The following is a 23,716-nucleotide window of genomic DNA, read 5'->3' on the forward strand; positions in this document are numbered from 1 at the left end:
TACCCACGCTAGCTAACGCCAGTCTACTGCTGCTGTCCCTCTGGTGCCAGGGCTGGAAAAGACCATTAAAACGGGTGATATGAACTCTGTGGTTTGAAACAAATCGCAGGATTTGAATAAGCAATTCTAGGGGTATATACATGATGTGTATGTTATGAAAAGCAACATGTATGCACGTCCACACATTAATTAGAAGCAATAATGGCTGGGCATAATGATCACGGGGAGGGGGTGGAGGAAGTAGGACAGAGAGAGTAGACATTCAAACAGAGTGCTGTTTTCTCTACTGCATATAAACTCAGCAAAAAAAGAAACGTCCCTTTTTCAGGACCCTGTCTTTCAAAGATAATTCGTAAAAATCCAAATAACTTCATAGATCTTCATTGTAAGGGTTTAAACACTGTTTCCCATGCTTGTTCAATGAACCATAAACAATTAATGAACATGCACCTGTGGAACAGTAGGCAATTAAGGTCACAGTTATGAAAACTTAGGACACTAAAGAGGCCTATCTACTGACTCTGAAAAACACCAAAAGAAAGATGCCCAGGGTCCCTGCTCATCTGCGTGAACGTGCCTTAGGCATGCTGCAAGGAGGCATGAGGACTGCAGCTGTGGCCAGGACAATAAATTGCAATGTCCGTACTGTGAGATGTCTAAGACAGCGCTACAGGGAGACAAGATGGACAGCTGATCGTCCTCGCAGTGGCAGGCCACGTGTAACAACACCTGCACAGGATCGGTACATCCGAACATCACACCTGCGGGACAGGTACAGGATGGCAACAACAACAGCCCGAGTTACAGCAGGAACGCACAATCCCTCCATCAGTGCTCAGACTGTCCGCAATAGGCTGAGAGAGGCTGGACTGAGGGCTTGTAGGCAGGTCCTCACCAGACATCACCGGCAACAACGTTGCCTATGGGCACAAACCCACGTGTTGTGTCTCCGTGGGGCTGCTGAGAGCCCAGCCATGTGTGTCACAGGAACATAAAGCCGCTTCAGCTTCCTGTGTTTGTAGCTCCTTCGCCATGCACTTTTTATTTTTCCATTCCATTTTGTTCCGTCTGGCCAAGCAATACCAAAACAGCCCACTTGTCAGAAAGCATGAGCTGGGATGCAGAGACATGGGATGGCTGCAGGACATGTATTTTTACGACTGGGCTGGGTGAAGGGTGGGGTGGAGGAGGGTGAGGGAGGGAGGGAGCTGGGTGTTAGAGAAAGTGTTATGTTTGACATGAGGCTGAGGGCCCCTAGAGGTTCTTTTTTTCCCGTTCCCCCACCCCCAATGTTTTCTTATTACATAACCCACCCCTTGACATCCCACTACTGACACCAACACACAGCTGTGTGACTGTATAGCTGTGCAGTTACTGGTGGGGTTTCAGCCATGCTTAGCCCAGGGCTTCTTGTGGGGCTGTTCTATGGAGGAGCGGGGGAGTGCATTCGGATTCAAGCCCAGCTTTCATGCTCCATCCCTGGGTAAAAGGGAAGCACAACACTGGCACAGGGACATGGTGCTGCCCACATGGAGGTGGCTGGGCATGGGCATGAGCCTGCTACTGTGTGAGGGGAGGCCTGTGGGGTGCAGGCTCGCATGTGGCTTCAGTGTCTGCTGAATTCTTTGAAAGTCCCCCCAACCATCTCAGTATCACTCTTACACACTCTCTCACACACACACACACACACACACACACACACACACATTGTAGGAGACCTAAAATTAATTTCCATTCAAAATCCTATTTTCCCTAACCCGTAACCCTAATCCAAACCTAACTCGTAACCCTAACCACTAAACCCGTAACCTAATTCTAAACCTAAGACTAATTGTAACCCTAACTCTAAACCTAAGCTTAAAATAGCCTTTGTCCTCATGGGGATGTGGGAAATGTCCCCACGAGGGAGAATTTTGCTTGTTTTACTGTCCTTGTGGAGACTTTGGGGGATTTTAGGTCCCCACAAGGATAGAAGAACCAGCCATCACACACACACACACACACACACACACACACACACACACACACACACACACACACACACACACACGTCTAGCTTTACCACAGAGTGTGTCTTCAGTAAGACAGTCCTGTGTGTCTCTACGTGTGTAAGCCCTGTCTCTGCCTGGTTCTGTTAACATATGGATATTTTTCATTCCATCCACAGTTCATTCTGAATATTATGTGTATATATAAGTGCCTTCAGAAAGTATTCAAACCCCTTGATTTATTCCCACATTTTGTTGTGTAACAGCCTGAATAAAAAATGGATGAAATGTATATTTTTTCACACCCATATCCACACAATACCCCATAATGGCAAAGTGAAAACATGTTTTTAGAAATCTTTGCACATTTATTGAAAATTAAATACAGAAATATCTCATTTACATAAGTATTCACACACCTGAGTCAATACATGTTAGAATCACCTTTGGCAGCAATTACAGCTGTGAGTCTTTCTGGGTAAGTCTCTAAGAGCTTTGCACACCTGGATTGTACAATATGCACATTATAATTTTTTTGAATTATTCAAGCTCTGTCAAGTTGCTTGTTGATCATTCATTGCTAGACACCCATTTTCAAGTCTTGCCATAGATTTTCATGACGATTTATGTCAAAACTGTAACTAGGCCACTTACAAACATTCAATGGTGTCTTGGTATGCAACTCCAGTGTATATTTGGCCTTGTATTTTAGGTTATTGTCCTGCTGAAAAGTGAATTTGTCTCCCAGTGTCTGTTGGAAAGCAGCTTTTCCTCTAGGATTTTGCCTGTGCTAAGCTCTATTTCATTTATTTTTATCCAAAGAAACTCACTAGTCCTTGCCAATGACAAGCATACCCATAACATGATGCAGCCACCACCATGCTTGAAAATATGAAAGTTGTACTCCGTGATGTGTTGTGTTGGATTTGCCCCAAACATAACACTTTGTCATCAGGACATAAAGTTCATTTCTTTGCCACTTTTTTTGCAGTATTACTTTAGTACCTTGTTGCAAACAGGATGCAAGTTTTTGAATAATTTTACTCTGTACAGGCTTCCTCCTTTTCACGCTGTCATTTAGGTTAGTATTGTGGAGTAACTACAATGTTGTTGATCCATCCTCAGTTTTCTCCTATCACAGCCATTGAACTCTAACTGTTTAAAGTCACCATTGGCCTCATGGTGAAATCCCTGAGTGGTTTCCTTCCTCTCCGGCAACTGAGTTAGTAGTGTATTTTAGTAGTGACTGGGTATATTGATACACCATTCAAAGTGTAATTAATAACTTCACCATTCTCAAAGGGATATTCAATGTCTGCTTTTTTCATCTACTAATAGGTGCCCTTTGCGAGGCATTGGAAAAACCTCCCTGGTCTTGGTTGAATCTGTGTTTGAAATTCACTGCTCGACTGAGGGACCTGACAGATAATTGTATGTGGGGTACAGAGAGGAAGTAGTCATTCAAAAATCATGCTAAACACTATTATTGTACACAGAGTGAGTCCATACAACTTATTATGTCACTTGTTAAGCACATTTTTACTTATTTAGGCTTGTCATAACAAAGAGGTTGAATACTTATTGACTCCAGACATTTCATTTGTAATCTATTTTATAAAACTTTCTAAAAACACCAAATCTCAATGTAATTCATTTTGAATTCAGGCTGTAACACACCAAAATGTGGAAAAAGTCAAAGGGTGCGAATACTTTCTGAAGGCACTCTATAGAAATATATACTGTACACTAACCTACGCATTTATTCGCCAGTGAAGCTACAACATTTCATTTGTCTCTATACTCCAGCATTTTGGTATTGTATGTACTATAGTACAGAATGTCGCCTTTTATGTAAAGGTATTTTCATATATATCTGTTTTACCATTTAGAAATGAATGCACTTCATGTATCTAGTCATAAATATTTGGACAAATTCACTTACAGTGTCTTCAATTTAGTCAAAACGTTTGCATTTGGTCTCATATTCTTAACAAACACTGATTACATCAAGCGTGTGACTACAACGTTGTTGGATGCATTTGCAGTTTGTTTTAGTTGTGTTTTGGATTATGCTGTGCACAATAGAAATGAATGGTAAATAATGTATTGTGTTATTTTGGAGTCACTTTTATTGTAAATAAGAATAGAATATGTTTCTAAACACTAATAAATTAATGTGGATACTACCATGATTACAGATAATCCTGAATGAACCTTGAATAATGATGAGTGAGAAAGTTACAATGTCAAATATCATACCCCAAGACATGCGAACCTCTCACCATTACCATTAACAGAGGAGGTTAGCATTTTTTGGGGAGGATGATATTTATGCCTCTGTAACAAAGCTGGAGTCTTTGACAATTGGTTGGGCCTTCCTCTAACACTACCTGGTATAGTGGTCCTGGATGGCAGGGAGCTCAGCCCCAGTGATGTACTGGGCCGTACAGACCACCCTCTGTAGCGCCTTGCGGTCGGGTGCCTTGCAGTTGCCATACCAAGCGGTGATGCAGCCAGTCAAGATGCTCTCAATGTTGCAGCTGTAGAACTTTTGGAGGATCTGAGGGTCCAGGCCAAATCTTTTCAGGCTCCTGAGGGGGAAGGGAAGTTGTAGTGCCCTCTTCAAAACTGTGTTGGTGTGTGTGACCCATGTTAATTACTTAGTGATGTGGAGGAACTTGAAACTCTCGACCCGCTCCACTACAGCCCCATCGATGTGGATGGGGGCGGGCTGCCCCTCCGTTTCCTGTAGTCCACGATCAGCTCCTTTGTCTTGCTGACGTTGAGGGAGAGGTTGTTTTCCTGGCACCACACTGCCAGGTCTTTGACCTCCTCCCTACAGGCTGCTTCACTGTCCAAATAAATACGTTAGGAGGTGTACACATGTGCACTTGCTGCTTGCTTACGTGCATCTGTTTAATATCCATGAGCTTACCAGTGCAGAATGTACTATCTGTGTTATGTCTCGCCTTCAGAGGAGGGCAGATACAAATACTGTAGGTAAACAAACATAATGATGATAAATCAGGAATCCTGATGCATCTTTATCTTATCTTCTCTGCCATTTAGGAGCACTGTCTGTCTGCAGCCGACTTTCTGTCTGCAGCCACTCAGTACTGCAGTGGGGCAACCTGCAATTACAGCCCCACGCAGAGGATGGGGAGCCAGGAGAAAGACAATCATTGGCCCCCTAATTTGGAGCCATTTTGTACTTAAAAGATCTCATTATAGTCAATTACAACCACACACCAAAAGCCTTAGTCACCGCTATTGTCCACAAGCCATTAAAAAAACAGTATTGACGATTCCCTGCTTCCATTCTCTCCCTCATTCTATCTTTCTATCTATTACTGTCCTTCCTGTCCTCTCTGCTCTTTTTAAGGGAATAATTCAGTTTATTCACTCCTCTTGTTCCATTCAATGCCGTCTTGCTTGGTGAGTGAATTCACATGCCGACTGACGTGTTAACTACCCAGGTCTGAGTCCCTGAAGATAAATGGTAAATTACTGGATGACGACAGCAATAGCAATGACAGTGACTATGATGAAATCCCCACATGTATTTCTATCTCCTGGGCCAGCAGCATTCCATCCTGCATTCCACTGCTGGCTTGCCTCTGAAGCTAAGCAGGGTTGGTCCTGGTCGGTCCCTGGATGAGAGACCAGATGCTGCTGGAAGTGGTGTTATAGAACATCTCATTGCCTTGTGTAGGGTGCTGTCTTTCATATGGGATTTTAAAATGGGTGTCCTGACTCTCTGTGGTCACTAAAGCTCCCATGGAACTTATTGTGAGAGTAGGGGTGTTAACCCTGGTGTCCTGGCTAAATTCCCATCTGGCCTTCATACCATCATGTCTACCTAATCATCCCCAGCTTCCAATTGGCTCATTCATCCCCCTTTCTCTCCCCTGTAACTATTCCCCAGGTCATTGCTGTAAATGAGAATGTGTTCTCAGTCAATTTACCTGGTAAAAAAAATGTAATAGAAAGACTGATCAGAGACCAGTTTGGGATGGGAGTGAGGGTGGGCAGTGTTATGCCGATGTTTGTCTGGGTTTGGTGAAGCTCCTGACCCGTGGCATAGCATAGACTGGTCCAAGATCTGTTTGTGCTGCCTTGCTGACCTTAGGAGACAGCACTTTACCAGGCTATGTCACTGGTAAAGTGAATACTACAAAGCCTTACCTGCCCGCTGTGCTTGTGTAAGCTTGGAGTAGACCACATCAGCTGACTCAATCAGCGTCCGGCTCGTCTGAATCATCTATAGAGAAATAAACAGGGGACAAGATTACGCAAGAGGAAGTGAGGTCGTACAGTATCAAGCAATTCCTGTGTCGGAGAGGGACTTCTTATGTCATGAGTCCTACTGTAGACAAGGCTAAACAGGACAATGGAAACACTACCTCTTAGTAAAGAATAACACAGAATTATCATTGAATGTACGCGTAGCCAAACATGGGGGAATACCATAGGAATAATGAATAACAAAGTCTAAAGGGAAATTCTTCTGAGACATTCGATGGAAGAGAAAGAGGGTATGTCAACATTTCTCAAAGTCCTTTGATCATTGGCTCTTTATAAACTTGTTTCTCCCTCTGCTATGGCCAGACCCTGGGAATCACACCCACACACATAGAGATAGAGACAGACAAAATACATACACCCACACAGTCAGACAAAACACATGCCGCCCCCCACACACACACACACACACACACACACACAGAGTCAGACAAAAGGTGAGAACAGGAGGTGAGAACAGTCTGGTTGCATTCAAAATGACACCCTGTTCCATATTTAGTGCACTACTTTTGACCAGGGCCCATTGGGCTCTGGCCAAAAGTAGTGCACTACATAGGGAATAGGGTGCCATGTTGTGATGCAGCCCCCGTCTGGTCCTCTACCTGTGTTCCTGGAAGCATTGAGCCAGCCTTACAGCTTTAGCCCAGTTCCAAACCCAAACCCTGTGACCTGGACTGAAAACCTTCTGCTTTTACAGCCTCTCCCTCCCACGGACAGTGAGAAGCAGCTGGCCTGACCCAGCAGTCAGGAGAACGCTAATGAAGTTTCACACTTTAGTTAAGAGCACAGAGACAAGAAGCAGGCCACTGTGTGTGGGCTTGTACAGGGCCACTGGCTCTGGGATCATATTGGTCAGCAGACAGGACAGGAGGCTGGCTCCCATTGGCTCAGGCTGAGCTGGGTCTCTCTGGCCTGGCCTCAGGGGCATTGACCACAGAGTTCCAATCTGCTGATGCTCAGTTCACTCCCAGGTTAAGGGCGCCTGCGTCCAACCAGCCCACGTGAGGACAACCATTAAGGTCTTAATGGCTAGGGCTGGTACACACACACACACACACACACACACACACACTGGAGCCTCTGTTCTTGAGAGTGGGGCGTGTGCCAATGGACTAATCTTTGGAAGCACACAGTAACACTCAGCTGACTGACCCTGTGCTCAGGACAGGCATCCTCTGTCTCAGACACACTCAGCCTCACTGTAGATTCATCTCCTCAGCTGTCGGGACTCTGCTAGCTAACGCTGGGAGGCAGGGTGCACAGGAATGTTGCAATGGAACAGCAGTGGAATTATTTTTAGGCCCTTCATTTAGGCCTTTCATTAAGCCCTTCACATGTGAATGTAATGTACGGGGGCCATAAGAGGTACTCAAAGACAAGCACGCTCTTAATCATATTTAGAGACTCAGCTATGGAACTTATATGAGGTTGTTGCACTCTAGGTGTCAGCAATAGGAGTGACTGGGATATGAACAGTAATGTTATGTAGCTACAACACCACAAGAGTACCTCTCTGATGACCCAGTTCAATAGGTCAAAGCAATCTCCATCAGGGGGGGGTGGAATAGTGGGGTGTTGACTTTCTCTAAGCGCTGGGGGGGACTTGAACCACCCCTGTGTTGGCCTGTACCAGTAGGTGCCTGGTGAATAATGGATAAGCTGGTTGTTATCACAGATCAGACAGCAGCCAGGATGGAGAGTGACGGCTTGGGGAGGCACAGGGCATGATGGGATTCAGTGCGGAAGCGCAGCAGGGTGAACTGCTCCGGGATGAATTAGTGCTTATCACAGCGCTGCAGTAGCTATAGTAAATGGTTTGTTCACTCCCTGTGGTGGAGGTCATCTACGGCATGCTGCCTTGCTGTGTCATAATGTGCTAACAATTTAGAACATTTTCCAACACTGATAATATTATTTCAAGGCATTAGTTTGCAACAGACTCTTAAGACTGTATAACGCACAAGGGTGTTGTAACATGTCACCTTACCAGCTTGTGATGGGTTTTCATTTCATAGCACCTTTTCCGTGAATAACGTTCACACGCCTATTAACCGTCAATGAACGTTGCGCTTGCGTTACTCGTTCGGCATTTACCCACAAAGTGTATCTCTCTGAACACAACAATAGACCTCAACAGAATGGTAGCTCTGTAGTGTATGTTATGCCTATGTGGTGCTGCTATAGAGTACCATGTTGTAGGCGTTGAGGACCTTGCGGAGCAGCTCGGGGACGGGCCCTTGGGCCTCCATGGTGGGGTAGGCTTGACTCAGGTCCACGGTGACCCTGAGCGCTCGCTCGCTGTTCATCAGCCACGTGGACACGGTCAGGATACACTGCTTCATGTTGGCCGCCGGCGTCAGACCACACAGCTCCTTGAACGACACCATGGCATTCTGGTAAATAAACAGAGAGGATCATGGATGAGGGTTAGCATCACAGAATCTGTAAATATTGAAAGGGATTGTAAGGTAGCGGACCCAAGGTCCAATTCAAACACAGAGAGGATGTCTCATTGATTCTATGATGATCATGGGACAAGTTTACCATTATTACTACATTGCCCACAGCAACTTAAAAACCAATAATCATTGTGACCAAAATGTCCCACAAGACCGTACTCTACACATGAGATAAATGTGGTCAACCGTATCCTGATACTCTCCTTAGGTCAGAGAAAACCTCAGGAGAGAAAGAACAGTCCTGATTGCGTTTGTGTTCATTAGTGAACCCAGCGGTTCCCATGACATCACAACCTTCTTGTTCAGTGGTGCAACGCGGCCCTGGAGCCTCCACCGCAGGCTGCCTGGCCCTGGTTCTGGCCCTGCCACAACGCCTGCCTCTCTTCCTGCACCTCCAGCCCTGCGTTACTGTTCACATCACAGCCCAGCATTGTTCTCTCCAGCATGGGAATCTGAGCCCTGATTCAGGCCCACCAGGCTATTCACACAGTATATCACCATTCACTGGCCCACCCAAATAAACAGGGAAAGAAAAAAAGCAATGAGGGATGAAAGACAGAGACCAAAATTGGAAAGATAGAGTGAGAGGGAAGAGAGGGATAGAGAAGGGAGAAGGGAGGGAGGGGAGGAAGAGAGACAAGTGGGGAAAATCAGTGGTAAGAGAAAGAGGAAAAGAGGGAGAAAAAAGAGAAAGATAATAAAAGGAGGAGGGTGAGAAACATCAGACTGAGGGAGGAAGAGTGTGTGGTGATGGTATTTGGGAAACGGTCAACAAACCAGGCAGTGTAGGCCAGGCAGTGTGGGAACGGAGCTGTGTCCCCTGCAGGACCTCCGGCCCAGGAGAAAGGCTCTTTTCTCCCCCTGGAGGATGGCTGTCATTTTGTGGGCCGACCTTCCTGGACATAGGCATCTGTCTGCACACACAGCCTCAACTAAAGCTATTACCACCCTCCGGCTGAGGAAGCACAGCCAAGGAGAGCGGCTTTTACTGTTGAATGGGAAATGGAGGTGACATGTGTATGGGTTCACTCACTGTAGTGTTAGGTGTAGATGTGCGTGTGTAAACGTGCCTGTGTGCGTGTTTGCGGAAGAGTGTGTGTGTGTGTGCGTGCGTGTGTTTCTGTTTGCCTGTGTGTGCGCATAGTACATTTCTGTGTATGTATGTTTGTGTGAGTACACGCCACTGTGTGTGTGGTTGTTGCTCTATAAACTCCATATTGTATCCAGACTGCAGGCAGGGCCACAGAACCGAACAGAACAGCTAGCCACTGTCTTTAATTATCCTCATCCTTTCCTCCCCTCCCCCTCCAACATTACATTCCCCAAATGAGAACTGCGTGTCTGGTTTCACTGCTGTTTTTGTTCCTCTCTCTCTATATATCTCTATATATCTCTATATATATATATATATCTCTCTCTCTCTCTCTCTCTCTCTCTCTCTCAATTCAATGGGCTTTATTGGCCTGGGAAACATATGTTAACATTGCTAAAGCAAGTGAAGTAGATAATAAACAAAAGTGAAATAAACAAAAACAGTAAACATTACACTCACAGAAGTTCCAAAAGAATAAAGACATTTCAAATGTCATATCATGTCTATATACAGTGTTGTAACGATGTGCAAATAGTTAAGTTAAGGTACGAAAGGGAAAATGAATAAACATAAATATGGGTTGTATTTACAATGGTGTTTGTTCTTCACTGGTTGCCCTGTTCTTGTGGCAACAGGTCACAAATCTTGCTGCTGTGATGGCACACTGTGGTATTTCACCCAGTAGATATGGGAGTTTATCAAAATCTGGTTTGTCTTCAAATTATTTGTGGATCTGTGTAATCTGAGGTAAATATGTATCTCTAATATGGTCATCCATTTGGCAGGAGGTTAGGAAGTGCAGCTCAGTTTCCCCTCATTTTGTGGGCAGTGTGCATATAGCCTGTTTTCTCTTTCTCAATAGCAAGGCTTTTTTGTTAATTCTTTCCAATGTGTCAAGTAATTATCTTTTTGTTTTTTCATGATTTGGTTGGGTCTATTTGTGTTGCTGTCCTGGGGCTCTGTGGGGTCTGTTTGTGTTTGTGAACAGAGCCCCAGGCTCATCTCTTCTCCAGGTTCATCTCTCTGCAGGTGATGGCTTTGTTATGGAAGGTTTGGGAATCGCTTCCTTTTAGGTGGTTGTAGAATTTAACGGCTCTATTCCGGATTTTGATAATTAGCGGATATCGGCCTAATTCTGCTCTGCATGCATTATTTGGTGTTTTACATTGCACATGGAGGATATTTTTTCAGAATTCTGCATGCAGTCTCAATTTGGTGTTTGTCCCATTTCTCTCTCTATGTCTCAAACACACACATACAGTGTATGCGCATACACACACAAACATGTCCACGTAAAGGCATACACACACAAAGGAAAGGTAGAGTTAAATCCTAAAGAACCTGAATGGATTTCCTGCCACTCCTACAGAGCCTCTCTGTAACTGCCAGTCTCCTCTACCACTTTCCTCCTCTCCAATCCCCTGTGAGAGGTACACACTTCACTCTGCTATTGTTTAGAGTAGATCACCTTGGAAAGTAGTTATTTGAGATGATCAATTACTCTCTGTCAGAGGTCACTGAAGTGTGATAATGCATTTCTTAATACAAATGAATAAAGGTGAAATAAATAAAAATACCATTCCATGCGTATTACGGGGTGTGACTGTAGGCCAAAAAAATAACAAATAATGTCATTTAACAGATGTTCTTATCCAGAGTGACTTACAGCTGGCTAGAGTGACTTGTGTGTGTTTACGTGTATAGTAAAAGACTGCACTATACTCCCGAGTGGCGCAGCAGTCCCAGGCTGTGTCACAACCGGCTGTGATCGGGAGTCCCATAGTGCGGCGCACATTTGGCTCAGCGTCGTCTGGGTTAGGGGAGGGTTTGGCCGGGGGGGCTTTACTTGGCTCATCACGCTCTAGCGACTCCTTGTGGCGGGCCGGGGCGCCTGCAGGCTGACTTGGGTCGTCAGTTGAACGGTGTTTCCTCCGACACATTGGTGCAGCTGGCTTACGGGTTACGTGGGAGGGTGTTAAGGAGCGCGGTTTCGCGGGTCATGTTTCGGAGGACGCATGACTCGACCTTCGCCTCCCAAACCCGTTGGGGAGTTGCAGCGATGAGACAAGATCGCAATTGGATATCACGAAATTGGGGAGAAAAGGGGATAAAATTAAAATAAAATAAAAACATTGCACTATACAGTATCAATCTGCATATATGCATTTATGCATGAATGGGTCTGCTATTGTGGTGCTATTTTTTGGTGCTATTGTGGTGCTATTTTGGTGCTGTGACAGTGTGTGCTGAGGTTTCTCTCATTACCATGCACCCTCAACACAGGCCTTTGTGAGGAAGACTTGAAGTCTACTTTAAGTCTCCCTTCTTTACTCTGTCCTGTGTGAGTCAGAGGCTGTGTGTCTCAGGGGAGAGGAGGCTCTTTATTGGAGCCCAGACTACACTGTGTGACGCTTCCAGCTGCCAGCTCTGGTCTCCTCTACAGGTGGTAATATCATCCAATGGGATGGGGCTCCCCTCGTCTCTTTGTCATCCTGCCCCTAGCACCACAACCTATACCTTCACTTACAGTTGAAGTCGGAAGTTTACATACACTTAGGTTGGAGTCATTAAAAGTCACTTTTCAACCACTCCACAAATTTCTTGTTAACAAACTATAGTTTTGGCAAGTCGGTTAGGACATCTACTTTGTGCATGACACAAGTAATTGTTCCAACAATTGTTTACAGACAGATTATTTCACTTATAATTCACTGTATCACAATTTCAGTGGGTCAGAAGTTTACATACACTAAGTTGACTGTGCCTTTAAACAGCTTGGAAAATTCCAGAAAATGATGTCATGGCTTTAGAAGCTTCTGATAGGCTAATTGACATCATTTGAGTCAATTGGAGGTGTACCTGTGGATGTATTTCAAGGCCTACCTTCAAACTCAGTGCCTCTTTGCTTGACATCATGGGAAAAAGAAAAGAAATCTCCACAAGTCTGGTTCATCCTTGGGAGCAATTTCCAATCGCCTGAAGGTACCACGGTCATCTGTACAAACAGTAGTGCACAAGTATAAACACCATGGGACCACGCAGCCGTCATACTGCTCAGGAAGGAGACGCGTTCTGTCTCCTAGAGATGAATGTACTTTGGTGCAAAAAAGTGCAAATCAATCCCAGAACAACAGCAAAGGACCTTGTGAAGATGCTGGAGGAAGCAGGTACAAAAGTATTTATATCCACAGTAAAACGAGTCCTATATCGACATAACCTGAAAGGCCGCTATGCAAGGAAGAAGGCACTGCTCCAAAACCGCCATAAAAAAGCCAAACTACGGTTTGCAACTGCACATGGGGACAAAGATCGTACTTTTTGGAGAAATGTTCTCTGGTCTGATGAAACAAATATAGAACTGTTGGCCATAATAACCATCGTTATGTTTGGAGGAAAAAGGGGGAGGCTTGCAAGTCGAAGAACACCATCCCAACCATGAAGCACGGGGCTGGCAGCATCATGTTGTGGGGGTGCTTTGCTGCAGGAGGAACTGGTACACTTCACAAAATAGATGGCATCCCGAGGAAGGAAAAGTATGTGGATATATTGAAGCAACATCTCACGACATCATTCAGGAAGTTAAAGCTTGGTCGCAAATGGGTTTTCCAAATGGACAATGACCCCAAGCATACTTCCAAAGTTGTGGCAAAATGGCTTAAGGACAGCAAAGCCAAGTTATTGGAGTGGCCATCACAAAGCCCTGACCTCAATCCTATAGAACATTTGTGGGCAGAACTGAAAAAGTGTATGCGAGCAAGGAGGCCTACAAACCTGACATGGCTACACCAGCTCTGTCAGGAGGAATGGGCCAAAATTCACAACTTATTGTGGGAAGCTTGCGGAACGCTACCCGAAACATTTGACCCAAGTTAAACAATTTAAAGGCAATGCTACCAAATACTAATTGAGTGTATGTAAACTTCTGACCCACTGGGAATGTGATGAAAGAAATAAAAGCTGAAATAAATCAGTCTCTCTACTATTATTTTGAAATTTCACATTCTTAAAATGAAGTGGTGATCCTAACTGACCTAAGACAGGGAATTGTTACTAGGATTAAATGTCAGGAATTGTGAAAAACTGAGTTTAAATGTATTTGGCTAAGGTGTATGTAAACTTCAGACTTCAACTGTATACTACAGGTACAGGCAGGGTCCATCTGGGGAGACCATCTACAAGAAAGCATTGATCCCAACCACAGTGCGTTATGACGCCATCCATCTCAACATCAAGCCCGAGGCCTCTCTTTTCAGTCTATTGAAAAGGCTGTTTGCCCGTTTCTTTCGCTGTTCCTCTGAGGGAGATGGACATTTTACATTTATTTCCCTTTCAGGAAGAAGGGCAGCTGCTGTGCATGCTGGCAAAAACACCATCACACGCACACAGATCTGGTCACCTGCTGTACCAGTTGCCTAATCGTAATTGTCTTCTAAAATCTTGTATTATGATAGAAAAATGAATAGCTCCTGCATTCACATAAAAACGTCACAACTAACATGTCTCGCTTGTGTATAATTTCCATGCTTAGTATAGACCCCCCTGATTTAATGTGGGGGTGCTAGCTTAGACTGACTCATTGTCACTGGCCTATTTTGAACATTGTGTAATCACATCTTCTGACTCACACACAAGCACAGATTTGAAATAAAATGACTTGGTGACACTTTATTTGGATAGTCTGTAGAGCATCTAGAGATGAACTATCTACAGACTATCTACTAACCTGGCTCTAACCCTAACCTTAACCCTTCTCCTAACCCTAAATGCAGTCCTTACCCTAACCCTAGTCCTAACCCTTACCTTAACCCTTACCCTAATCCTTTTTCTAAACCTCAACCTAACCGCAACCTCAGCAAGCAGTTAGTATGCCCATCTGTAGAGCATCTAGAGATGGAAAATCTCTATCCAAATAAAGTCTGACAAAATGATTAGCTGACAGTATCTGTGTCAGGAATCTTGCTTCCATCTACATTTAACAACTGCATGAGGCTTGTATCGAGTCCCCAAATATGTCCAGCTGCTTTTCACAAGAAAACATTTCTCTAAACATAGTATTTACTGGTATAGATTGTATCCGGTCATTTGCCTGCAAATGACCCTCCACTTATCACATCCGTACCAACACTATAAGGAAAACTATTCCCCAAAATTACAGTATTAATTTTCAGTCTGTAACAGTGCCTGGGTAAATGAGATACCCTTTTTGGAAAATAGAGAGTCAAGATCATCTGCATCAATTTCCACAAATGAAAAATGTATGACAGCATGCCACAGGATCTCTAATCACATCCCCTGCTTAGTTATTGTGGTCTTGGCTCTTAGGCCTAGATTGAGGTTGGCTGGTGGGAGAACAGACCTACCTACCACAGCTCTCCAGCGATGCTGGGGTTTAGGCTGAGACAGAACAACAGGTCTGGAGACAGTCCTAAAAGCTCTGAGAGGATTACCAAGTATAGTACCTGAGATCAGGAGTCAATCGTGCTGATATCTGGGATAGTGATTTGAAAACAGAGCATCTGGGAGCTGAGAAAGTAGGTAGCTCTATGTACCTGGGTTCATACCGATCACAGACTGAGGATACATAGCGACCTAGTTTCCTTCTTTCGCTAACAAACACAACATCTAATAATCATACATTTGTTACATTTGTTATTTACTGGTACTACAATAGCTTTTTCAGCTCTTGGAGAGACCGTGTAAAAATTGCTGCCAATCTTCATAATAAGTACTGTTCTGAATTCCCCTGAGACCTAGCTCTGGGTGTGCACTGCAGTTCTCCTTTATGTAAACTATCGTCTCAACCCTTGAGGAACATATTTGCATGAACGCCATTCATAACAAACTATCATTGCAGAAATATTAATTAAGAAAACATCCTTCTTCAGAAAAAAGAGAGCTATTGTCCAGTTGATGCAACTACAGTGCTAAGCGATAGACGGAAACAGAGGATTCAAATCCTATGACTATGCAGCCTAAACTACTATCCGTTTGAAATTATTTGAAATAGGCCTAAATCCCTCACATGAAACAATAAGTGCTCATGAACTACCGTAGTAAAGAAGGAAATCCAATTAAGAAAGATAGTAGAAATGGAGCTAAGAAAGAATAGAGGACAGACACAAATGGAGAAATGTATAATGAGTTTTATGATGCTCCGTGTTTTCACATTTTTATAATCAGCTTTTATTTTCCAAGAGCTGTGGCAGTTGGTTTATTAAGGAACCAGGTCCATTCCATTCCTCGGGCAAATCAAGTGTTGTTGATGGAGTTAAAAAGCCCATAACCTACCTGGGATATAAAGTAATGTCAACAAACTATGAGTCGACGTCTGACCCTGATGAAGTTCAAAGTATCCAGAGAAATAGTCTATTCTCAAATCTGTCAGACAGGACAAGAGGCCTGCCAGTCTAAACCAGACAGCTGATGTACAAAGTATACAGGGCGTGTAAAGCCTCCTCACTTCCCATCTTTATCCTCACACAGACAGACAGTAGACCAGATAAGACAGAGAAAAGCTTCATTTTACGTCCTTCAATCATGACAACAACAATTACAAGCTGTACTCGAACTGCCATCCTCTCCTGACAAACATCTAAATATAAACTATTGCAAAACATAAATTGATGGCTACTTATAATCTCAGCGGTGATGTTAGAGGGAGAAGGGGGGGGGTTCATAAACTATTATGAAACATGACTGGTTTGTCATTTATCATTTCTGTGGGGGTTTCATAAGGGTGCTCACAGAGCCTAACACAGACCATCAGCCACTTAATGATGACCCTTTACACAAGCCTTTATATTGTCCAGCTTTACTGACATTCTCATTTATGGCTCCTGCCTTTTACACCATGTAAATACAACACAATTAGCAACGTTTCTCTATCCATCGGAGCGATAAACAGAGAACGAGCTGAGAGTCACCTCTACAACATTTTGTTCCTATTCAGTGAGGTGTTAAGGGGGCACCTGTCTAGCTACTAATTGTGCTATACTATTTCTTTCCAGGCTCCCTCACTCCTAATTGGTGTCTCCTTCTATCTCTCGTGGAATGATTGAACAGTTTTATCGTATTCCATTATAGAAATGCAGCCTGAGCGGCAATCAGGACTGCTTAATATCTCCACATCACCCAACTTGATGTCATTTCCAGATGTAATGTATGCAAGGGAAAGTGCCTGCCTTTAATGCTCCTTCAAAGAATTTATAAAAGTTTGTACATATAATGAATGTTAAGGACTTTACCTGGACGTTCTCACGGAGGTCTGTGGCTTCCCTCAGAGGCTGGGTGGATGCTCTGAAGAGCTCGTCTACCACCTTGATACCGGTGGTCTTGCTGGAGGTGTACTCACGAGCCTTCTTGCCCTTCCTCACCGACAGGCCTCTCTTGTGGGCCTTGCCCCCTCCCCTTCTGTTGGTGATGGCCACATGTACGAACAGGGTGCAATTGGGTAGGAACTCCCCTGTCAGCGACTGCAAGGGGACGTGCCTGTAGCCCGGCTGCAGACATTCAAAGGGGATTGTGTACTGGCCGATGAACTCGTCTCCGATGTAGTCGTCGTCCAGCACTACGAAGCGTAGTGCCGCCAGCTCCGGCAGGTTGATCTGGAACTCAAAGCTCTCGTCAAAGACGGGGTTGTCTCCGTTTTGAGAGACCGTCTTGGTCCTCTGCTCAGCACAGTCGGCCGGGATGCCGTGGATCTCTGCATAGATGTAGGGTTCCACCACGTCTCCCTTTGCAGCGGAGCCCCTGGGCTTGGGCAGATTCTGCCCGCTGATCACCTTGATGTGGAGAAGCTGGGCAGACACCCCTGGCAGGGATTCCCTGGCGTTGGCACTGAAGTATGACACCTCCTCCCTCATGATGGCCGGCCGCAACACGTAGCCACAGTTCCCATTCTGCCTGAACCATCCCAGGTTGAGGTCCATCATCAGGCCCGGGGTCTGGTAGTTCATGGCTACAATCTGGCAACCACACTTCCAGAAGTCCTGGGGGTTCATGTTACTGGCGTCGATCCGCATCGGAGTGGGGTACACCCTGGAGAGGAAGCGCTTGTTGTAGCACACAAAGTCCTCGGGGAACTCGTTGGCGAACCTGTTGGCGTCAACCTCATTGAAAGAGCACATCTCCCAGTATTTCTGATCCCTCTTGGAGATGTCAAAGTCCCTGAACTGCACTGACTTACAGAGGGAGACCAGGTCTGACAGTTCCTTACACAGCCTCAGCCGTTTGCAGCTAAGGCCATTGAGATGGTCCTTATCGTCTGCCCCCACCCTCCTGGACATCTCCAGACCCTCCTCCTCATCAGTCACCTCCCCCTCTGACTCGGGGTAGTTTGGGGGCAGCCGCTTGCCCTTCAGCAGGATCTTACCCTTGAGTTCCTCTGGGGAGGGTAGGTAGTGGTCCTCTGAGCTGGGGGCATCCAAGTACAGCTTGTCTCCAAGGATCTTCTTCATGTGCTGGGCCATGACCCTCTGCTGGGGGATGCAGCAGTGTGTCACCAGGCAGACGATGAGGGGGTACTCAGAGCTCTCAAATGCATACTGGTTTATAATATCCAAGACCTTGCAGAGGGCTAGCTGAGATGCCACCGAGTTCCCCACGTAGACCACAGGTTCGTTGTCCGGGCCGTCCCACACAATGACCTCCAGGCTGCGGCAGCCCATCTTCAGGGTCCGGATGTAGCTGCTGATGTCGGAGGAGCCCCAGAAGTGGTCCTCTAGGAGGGAGGCGTTGTGCGAAGAGTTGATGTAGTAGTGGGAGAGCGGCTGGCTCATGTCCTGGCACACCCGCTTGTGCTGGGGGTCAAAAATGTGACACTCTGAGGAGAGGAGGTAGTGCGTGAAGCCATCAATGGAGAGGCTGGCCTTCTGCCGGCCCTCGGCGGATGGCTCGTACTTCTGGACGATGTCCCGGCACATGTCCTCCGTCACGCCCTCCATGCCCTGCTCCACCTCCACAAACAGCAACAGGTCCTTGCTGTCCAGGTACTCCTTGTTGCTGGAGAACTGCACAAGCAGGAAGAAGATCTCTGGCCTCGTGCACAGCTCGCAGTAGGCCTCCACAAAGGTTTCCATGTCAATGTCCTCCCCATACTGGTCTTTGGCCTTCTGGAGCTCCTTGAACTTCAGCTCTATCCGGGACTCCTTCATGCCCGGGTTGAGCCCCTTGATGATCTGGGTGGCCCTGAACAGGTCGATGTGGCCATTCCTCTCCATGTCAGCCAGCTCAAACACTGATCCGATCCAGGAGGTCCTCAGGCTGGGCTGGCTAGGCTCAACCACATCTACCGTGTGCCTCCCGTAGGAGACCAAGTAGCGGAGGCCCATCACCCAGGTGCTGACCACATCAGCCGTGCTGGCCACCAGGTCCAGAGACTCATAGTTGTCCCCGTAGATGATGGAGAAGGCACACTCGTCTGGGAACTGGTCGGACAGGCCATTGCTGCGCAGCACAGGGGTCTTCTTCCCCAGACGGACCTCCTTGATGCTCTTGATCTCCAACTTGGCTTTCTCTGAGTCCTTCTTGGAGGGCTCCCAGCGGAGCCAGTGCATATCCGGGTCAAGGAGGAAGTAGCGGTTGTACATGCGCGAGTTGGAGCGCACCTTCTTCATCTCGCAGCCCTCCATCATGAAGGCCATGCAGGCGGCTGTGCTGTTGATCTTACGGTCGTTGGGCATGGAGCTAAAGGAGACAGTCTTCTTCTGCCTCACTTGCCTCTGCTTGGAGCCATCCTGGAGTGAACAAGAAAGAAAGAGAGACAGAGAGAGAGAGACAGAGAGACAGAGAGAGAGAGAGAGAGAGAGAGAGACAGAGAGACAGAGAGACAGAGAGACAGAGAGAGAGAGAGAGAGAGAGAGTTAGCAACACATTGACTTTCTCTTTCCAAACACATCCACATAAAACAGATTGATGAGACTGATATATAACTTTGATTACATAAGCCAGGAGAGTCAAAAACTAGGAGACAGAGCAGAGCAGTCCTTTCATCGCAAGGAGAGTTTACACCTACGTGGATGGATGTGTACACTGTGGACACAAAATTTCAACACAGACTGTCCCTATGCTGCTGGCAGGTAAAGATGGATCTGATTTACCTCCCTCTGGGTTGTGCTAAACCACACTGGTCCTGACAGCAGGCATTAATAACCTGTCATCAGAAGACCAGTTATGGAGGACATGGTGGGCATTTTCACCAAGCCAAGCCCCCGGAGGCTTGGTCATTAGTACCAGCACAGTGCCATGGATGACCCATGCTTGCTCTGACGCCTGACCGCCAGAAGAAATAACAAAATCAATGCTATTTTTAACAGATTCATAACATTGTGCAACACTAAGACTTTGGCCTTTGGGATGATAATCAGATGCATGTTTAAAATGTATATTTCCTTGTCTGATTATTCAGCTCCCGGTTTACATTGTGTAACTGCGTGGTGAAGGCTCCCACGGTCTCTCCTCAAGACAAATGGTAATATAATGCAGGCCGTACGAGGACTGTTTCCGTTTAGAAGTGCAGCACTCAGTTTAATGATAGGGCTATGAGGGAGCGGATACCATTTTGTTTTGGCTAATGTTTTCAATAGTTTAATAGTTTACACATTTTCAAACTACAATAGAGCTGCAAATTAGATTTTGTTATTGTTCTTTTTGCACACTCACAGGACACATTCCCTCACACACACTCACATTGACACTCCAACACGCACGCACGCACACACGCACAAATATCGTTTTGGAATTGACCAATACTTCCTTTCTTTCGCGTGTTCTTCTTATTCTTATTTTGATTTCTCGTGTGGTTTTGTTCTACTTTACATTATTTGACAGTGCTACGGATATTGATTACTGCACTGTTAGAATAAGAGCTTGCAAGAAAGGCATTTCACTGTACTTGTGCACGTGACATTAAAACTTATCAGGAGGGGGAATTAATTAACTTTGTATATTCATTTCTTTTTGAGAGGCAGACAACAGGCACCAGCAGAGCCCAGTGCACTTCTAATTAGTCTTATCTCCCTCAGTAACTCCTGGGCAGCCCTGGATTCTTACAGACTATAAGACTGGGGAGACAAGAGATAATGAGAGCGAGATAAACAGAGAGAAATAGAAAGACAGAGACAGGCAAAGAGGCTCCATACCTACTGTCAAGAAATGGAGAAACGTTAATTGTAACTGGCATCCAGACCTACCACTGTACAGTATAGTAGATATTGTCCAATATCCCTTTTGGACCTGTGTAGTAAGATAGAGTGAGATAACACACACACACACACACACACACACACACACACACACACACACACACGGAATAATGACATCTGTGACACTAACTATTCCAAATGTGTATGAATAGGTACATTTCCTTACTGAAAGACAAAGTGGGAATCGACTTGTAAGAGGTTTTCATGGATGCAAATCAGACATAATGAGCTATCGTGCCACTAAATGGCGGAAAGATACTCAATCTAGCTCACTCACGCTCTACTCTGTGAATCTGAACTTTTTGTGAATCCTCTCTATTTGAATAAGTCTAAACTCTGAGACTTTACTTTGTGTTTTTGGAGGGAAGAAGGTCACAGGGTCATCCAGGAGTGTGTATGTATGCCCCTCCCCACCTCAGCAGATGCTTGTACAGACCTGATAAATCCCCCCAGAGCAAAGCCATCCATCTTACACCTGACAGGCAGTAGCAGACCACGCCTGATGCGACATCACGATTTCTCAGAAAAACAAGCATATCTCTGTGAAATGTCAACGGAGTACTGAGTGTAACGCAAGCTTTTTATTTTCAAAGCCTTTTACCTTTAATTCAGCTTGTGTCACGTTCATTTTGCTTTCTGAGACCCACGGAAACACCTTTTCATATGACCACCACAACATGTAAAATCCTCAAAGGTTACACAATCCGACTTCTTGGACATAATGTTAGTGATATGTTAGGGAAAGACCCCACTGAACGACTCAGAACATATTTGTCCTGGTAAAATGCATTTTAGAACATAAGGAAGTGAAATTTCACCAAAGCGCGTTTTCACCCACTCTGGGCAGAGTGGGCGGACACCCTACACATCATTGAATTGACACCTTTTGAAGTCAGAAGGTATTATCCCTGGTTGAAAATAATTAAATGCCTAGTCCATTATGGATTCTCAGCACAGCATGTTAAAGCGTCTCAGTAACAGATGGAGTGTTGTGGACCAGTACACAGACCACCCAGATCAAAGGGTAAGCACAGCAGGCGTAAAAGAAAACTGCCTCCAGTCACCAGCGAAAACAGGCCTTGGCTTTACCAGGGCACCCCACCACGGGGGCAGTGTCATGGGAGCCATAAACAATCTAAGGAAGGATAAATGCATGTGTTTGTTTTTCACCCCCCCCTTTACAATAAATTCTTGGCATTTGCATACAGTTGTTGTGAGAAACAGTGGCAGGAATCATCGGGGCATAGTAAAACATGAACCACCTCCAAGACGGTCTGTTGGTTCAGCTGGAGGGAAGAGAAGTGCTACTTCACTCAACAGATACCAGTGGTACAATAATAATTTGTCCTATTTCACACGTGTGTAATTGGAAATGTGTTTTTTGCATATCCCACTCCCCCTGACACTGGAGAGTGGGGTCACGGCCAGGGGTCAGCCATTACTGTCTGTGACCCTGGAGAAATGAGGGTTAAATGCCTTGCTCAAAGGCACATCAACAAATTCTTCACCTAGTCAGCTCGGGGATTCCAACCAGCAAGCTTTCGGTTACTGGCCCAATGCTGCCCCAACGCTAGGCTACTTGACCCCAGCCTAACAGGTGATATAGAGGTGAAGGGGCTGTGTGAACCACTTCACAGAGGGAGTAAGATTGCGTCTCAAATGACACCCTATTCTCTAAATAGTGCTCTACTTTTGATAAGGGTCCAGTGCACTATATAGGGAATATAGTGCCTTTGGGACGCAGTTCACAACATCATGGACCACCACACAACCACCCACCCTGCATGGGCTCCCCATCCCCTCCCCCTGCTCCAATACACTCCCCTCCCTCCCCCTAGCCCCCACATCGTTGACGCCGGGGGCAATAATTACGAGATCACATTTCACCCTCATCCTGGACTCTTTAACCTCACCATGGCTTCCAAGTGCCTCCCCATTTGGCTTCTTCACGGGACAAGAAAACTACAGACGGCAACTCAGAGTCTATTTTAGTTCCGTACCAAAAGGAGAACTGATACCTTGTTGTTTTCTTCTGTTTTAAGAGTCCACCAGACTGAGCTGCATGGTACTCTGAGGATCTGTGTGTGCGTGAAGGAATCTCTCTCAGACAGAAAGCAGATAGAAGGAAGAGGGAGGAGGGGGCGACGTGTTGGACATGGGAGATTGTTTCCAGGTCTGCCTCCTTTTGGGAAGTGCTGTGAGCACTAAAGGTCAAAGGGTGTGGGTAATCTTGTGTTTCATTAGCCGACCCTCCATGAAGCTATAATTAGCTTGAGGGCTCAGCAGGACAAGCTGTTGCTCTCTGATCCCCTTCCATCACATTAAAGCAGGCACACAGAAGGTGAGTGTGTGTGGGATCTGTGTGTATACATGCCTGGGCGCAGGTGTGTGTGGACTACAACATTTTAATTGTCACACAGATAGTGTTTTGTTGAGTTTTCATCTTGATTTAACCTACATGAGCTGCATTGATTGCCAGAGATGGTTGGAGAACTTTGGGCTTTGTTGTTCGATTGTTCAATTAAACCACAGTCCTAAAAGGACTAAAGGAGACAAGAAGGTCACGATAACAAAAAAATCGACACAAAATCAAATACAGTAATTAGTCAGTCAGGACGACCCTTTCACATGTTATTTTCGGCCACTTCCGTTTAACCTCCAATTCCTGTTTCC

At 45.5% G+C, this 23,716-nt stretch overlaps 1 protein-coding gene across 2 annotated transcripts in view; it reads right to left on the minus strand.

Annotated features, from left to right (window-relative positions):
* Positions 1-23,716, minus strand: part of LOC106601024 (inactive phospholipase C-like protein 2) — an 80,537-nt gene that overhangs the window by 11,540 nt on the left and 45,281 nt on the right. For both annotated transcript variants that reach the window (XM_014192875.2, XM_014192877.2), the window contains exons 2-4: positions 17,087-19,576; positions 8,480-8,683; positions 6,174-6,249 (exon numbers count right to left, since the gene is read on the minus strand). In XM_014192875.2, coding sequence (XP_014048350.1) covers positions 6,174-6,249; positions 8,480-8,683; positions 17,087-19,576 — 2,770 coding nt within the window. The remainder of the gene's footprint in view (positions 1-6,173; positions 6,250-8,479; positions 8,684-17,086; positions 19,577-23,716) is intronic.

The sequence above is a fragment of the Salmo salar genome, chromosome ssa03, assembly GCF_905237065.1.
Source record: "Salmo salar chromosome ssa03, Ssal_v3.1, whole genome shotgun sequence".
Taxonomy (NCBI): domain Eukaryota; kingdom Metazoa; phylum Chordata; class Actinopteri; order Salmoniformes; family Salmonidae; genus Salmo; species Salmo salar.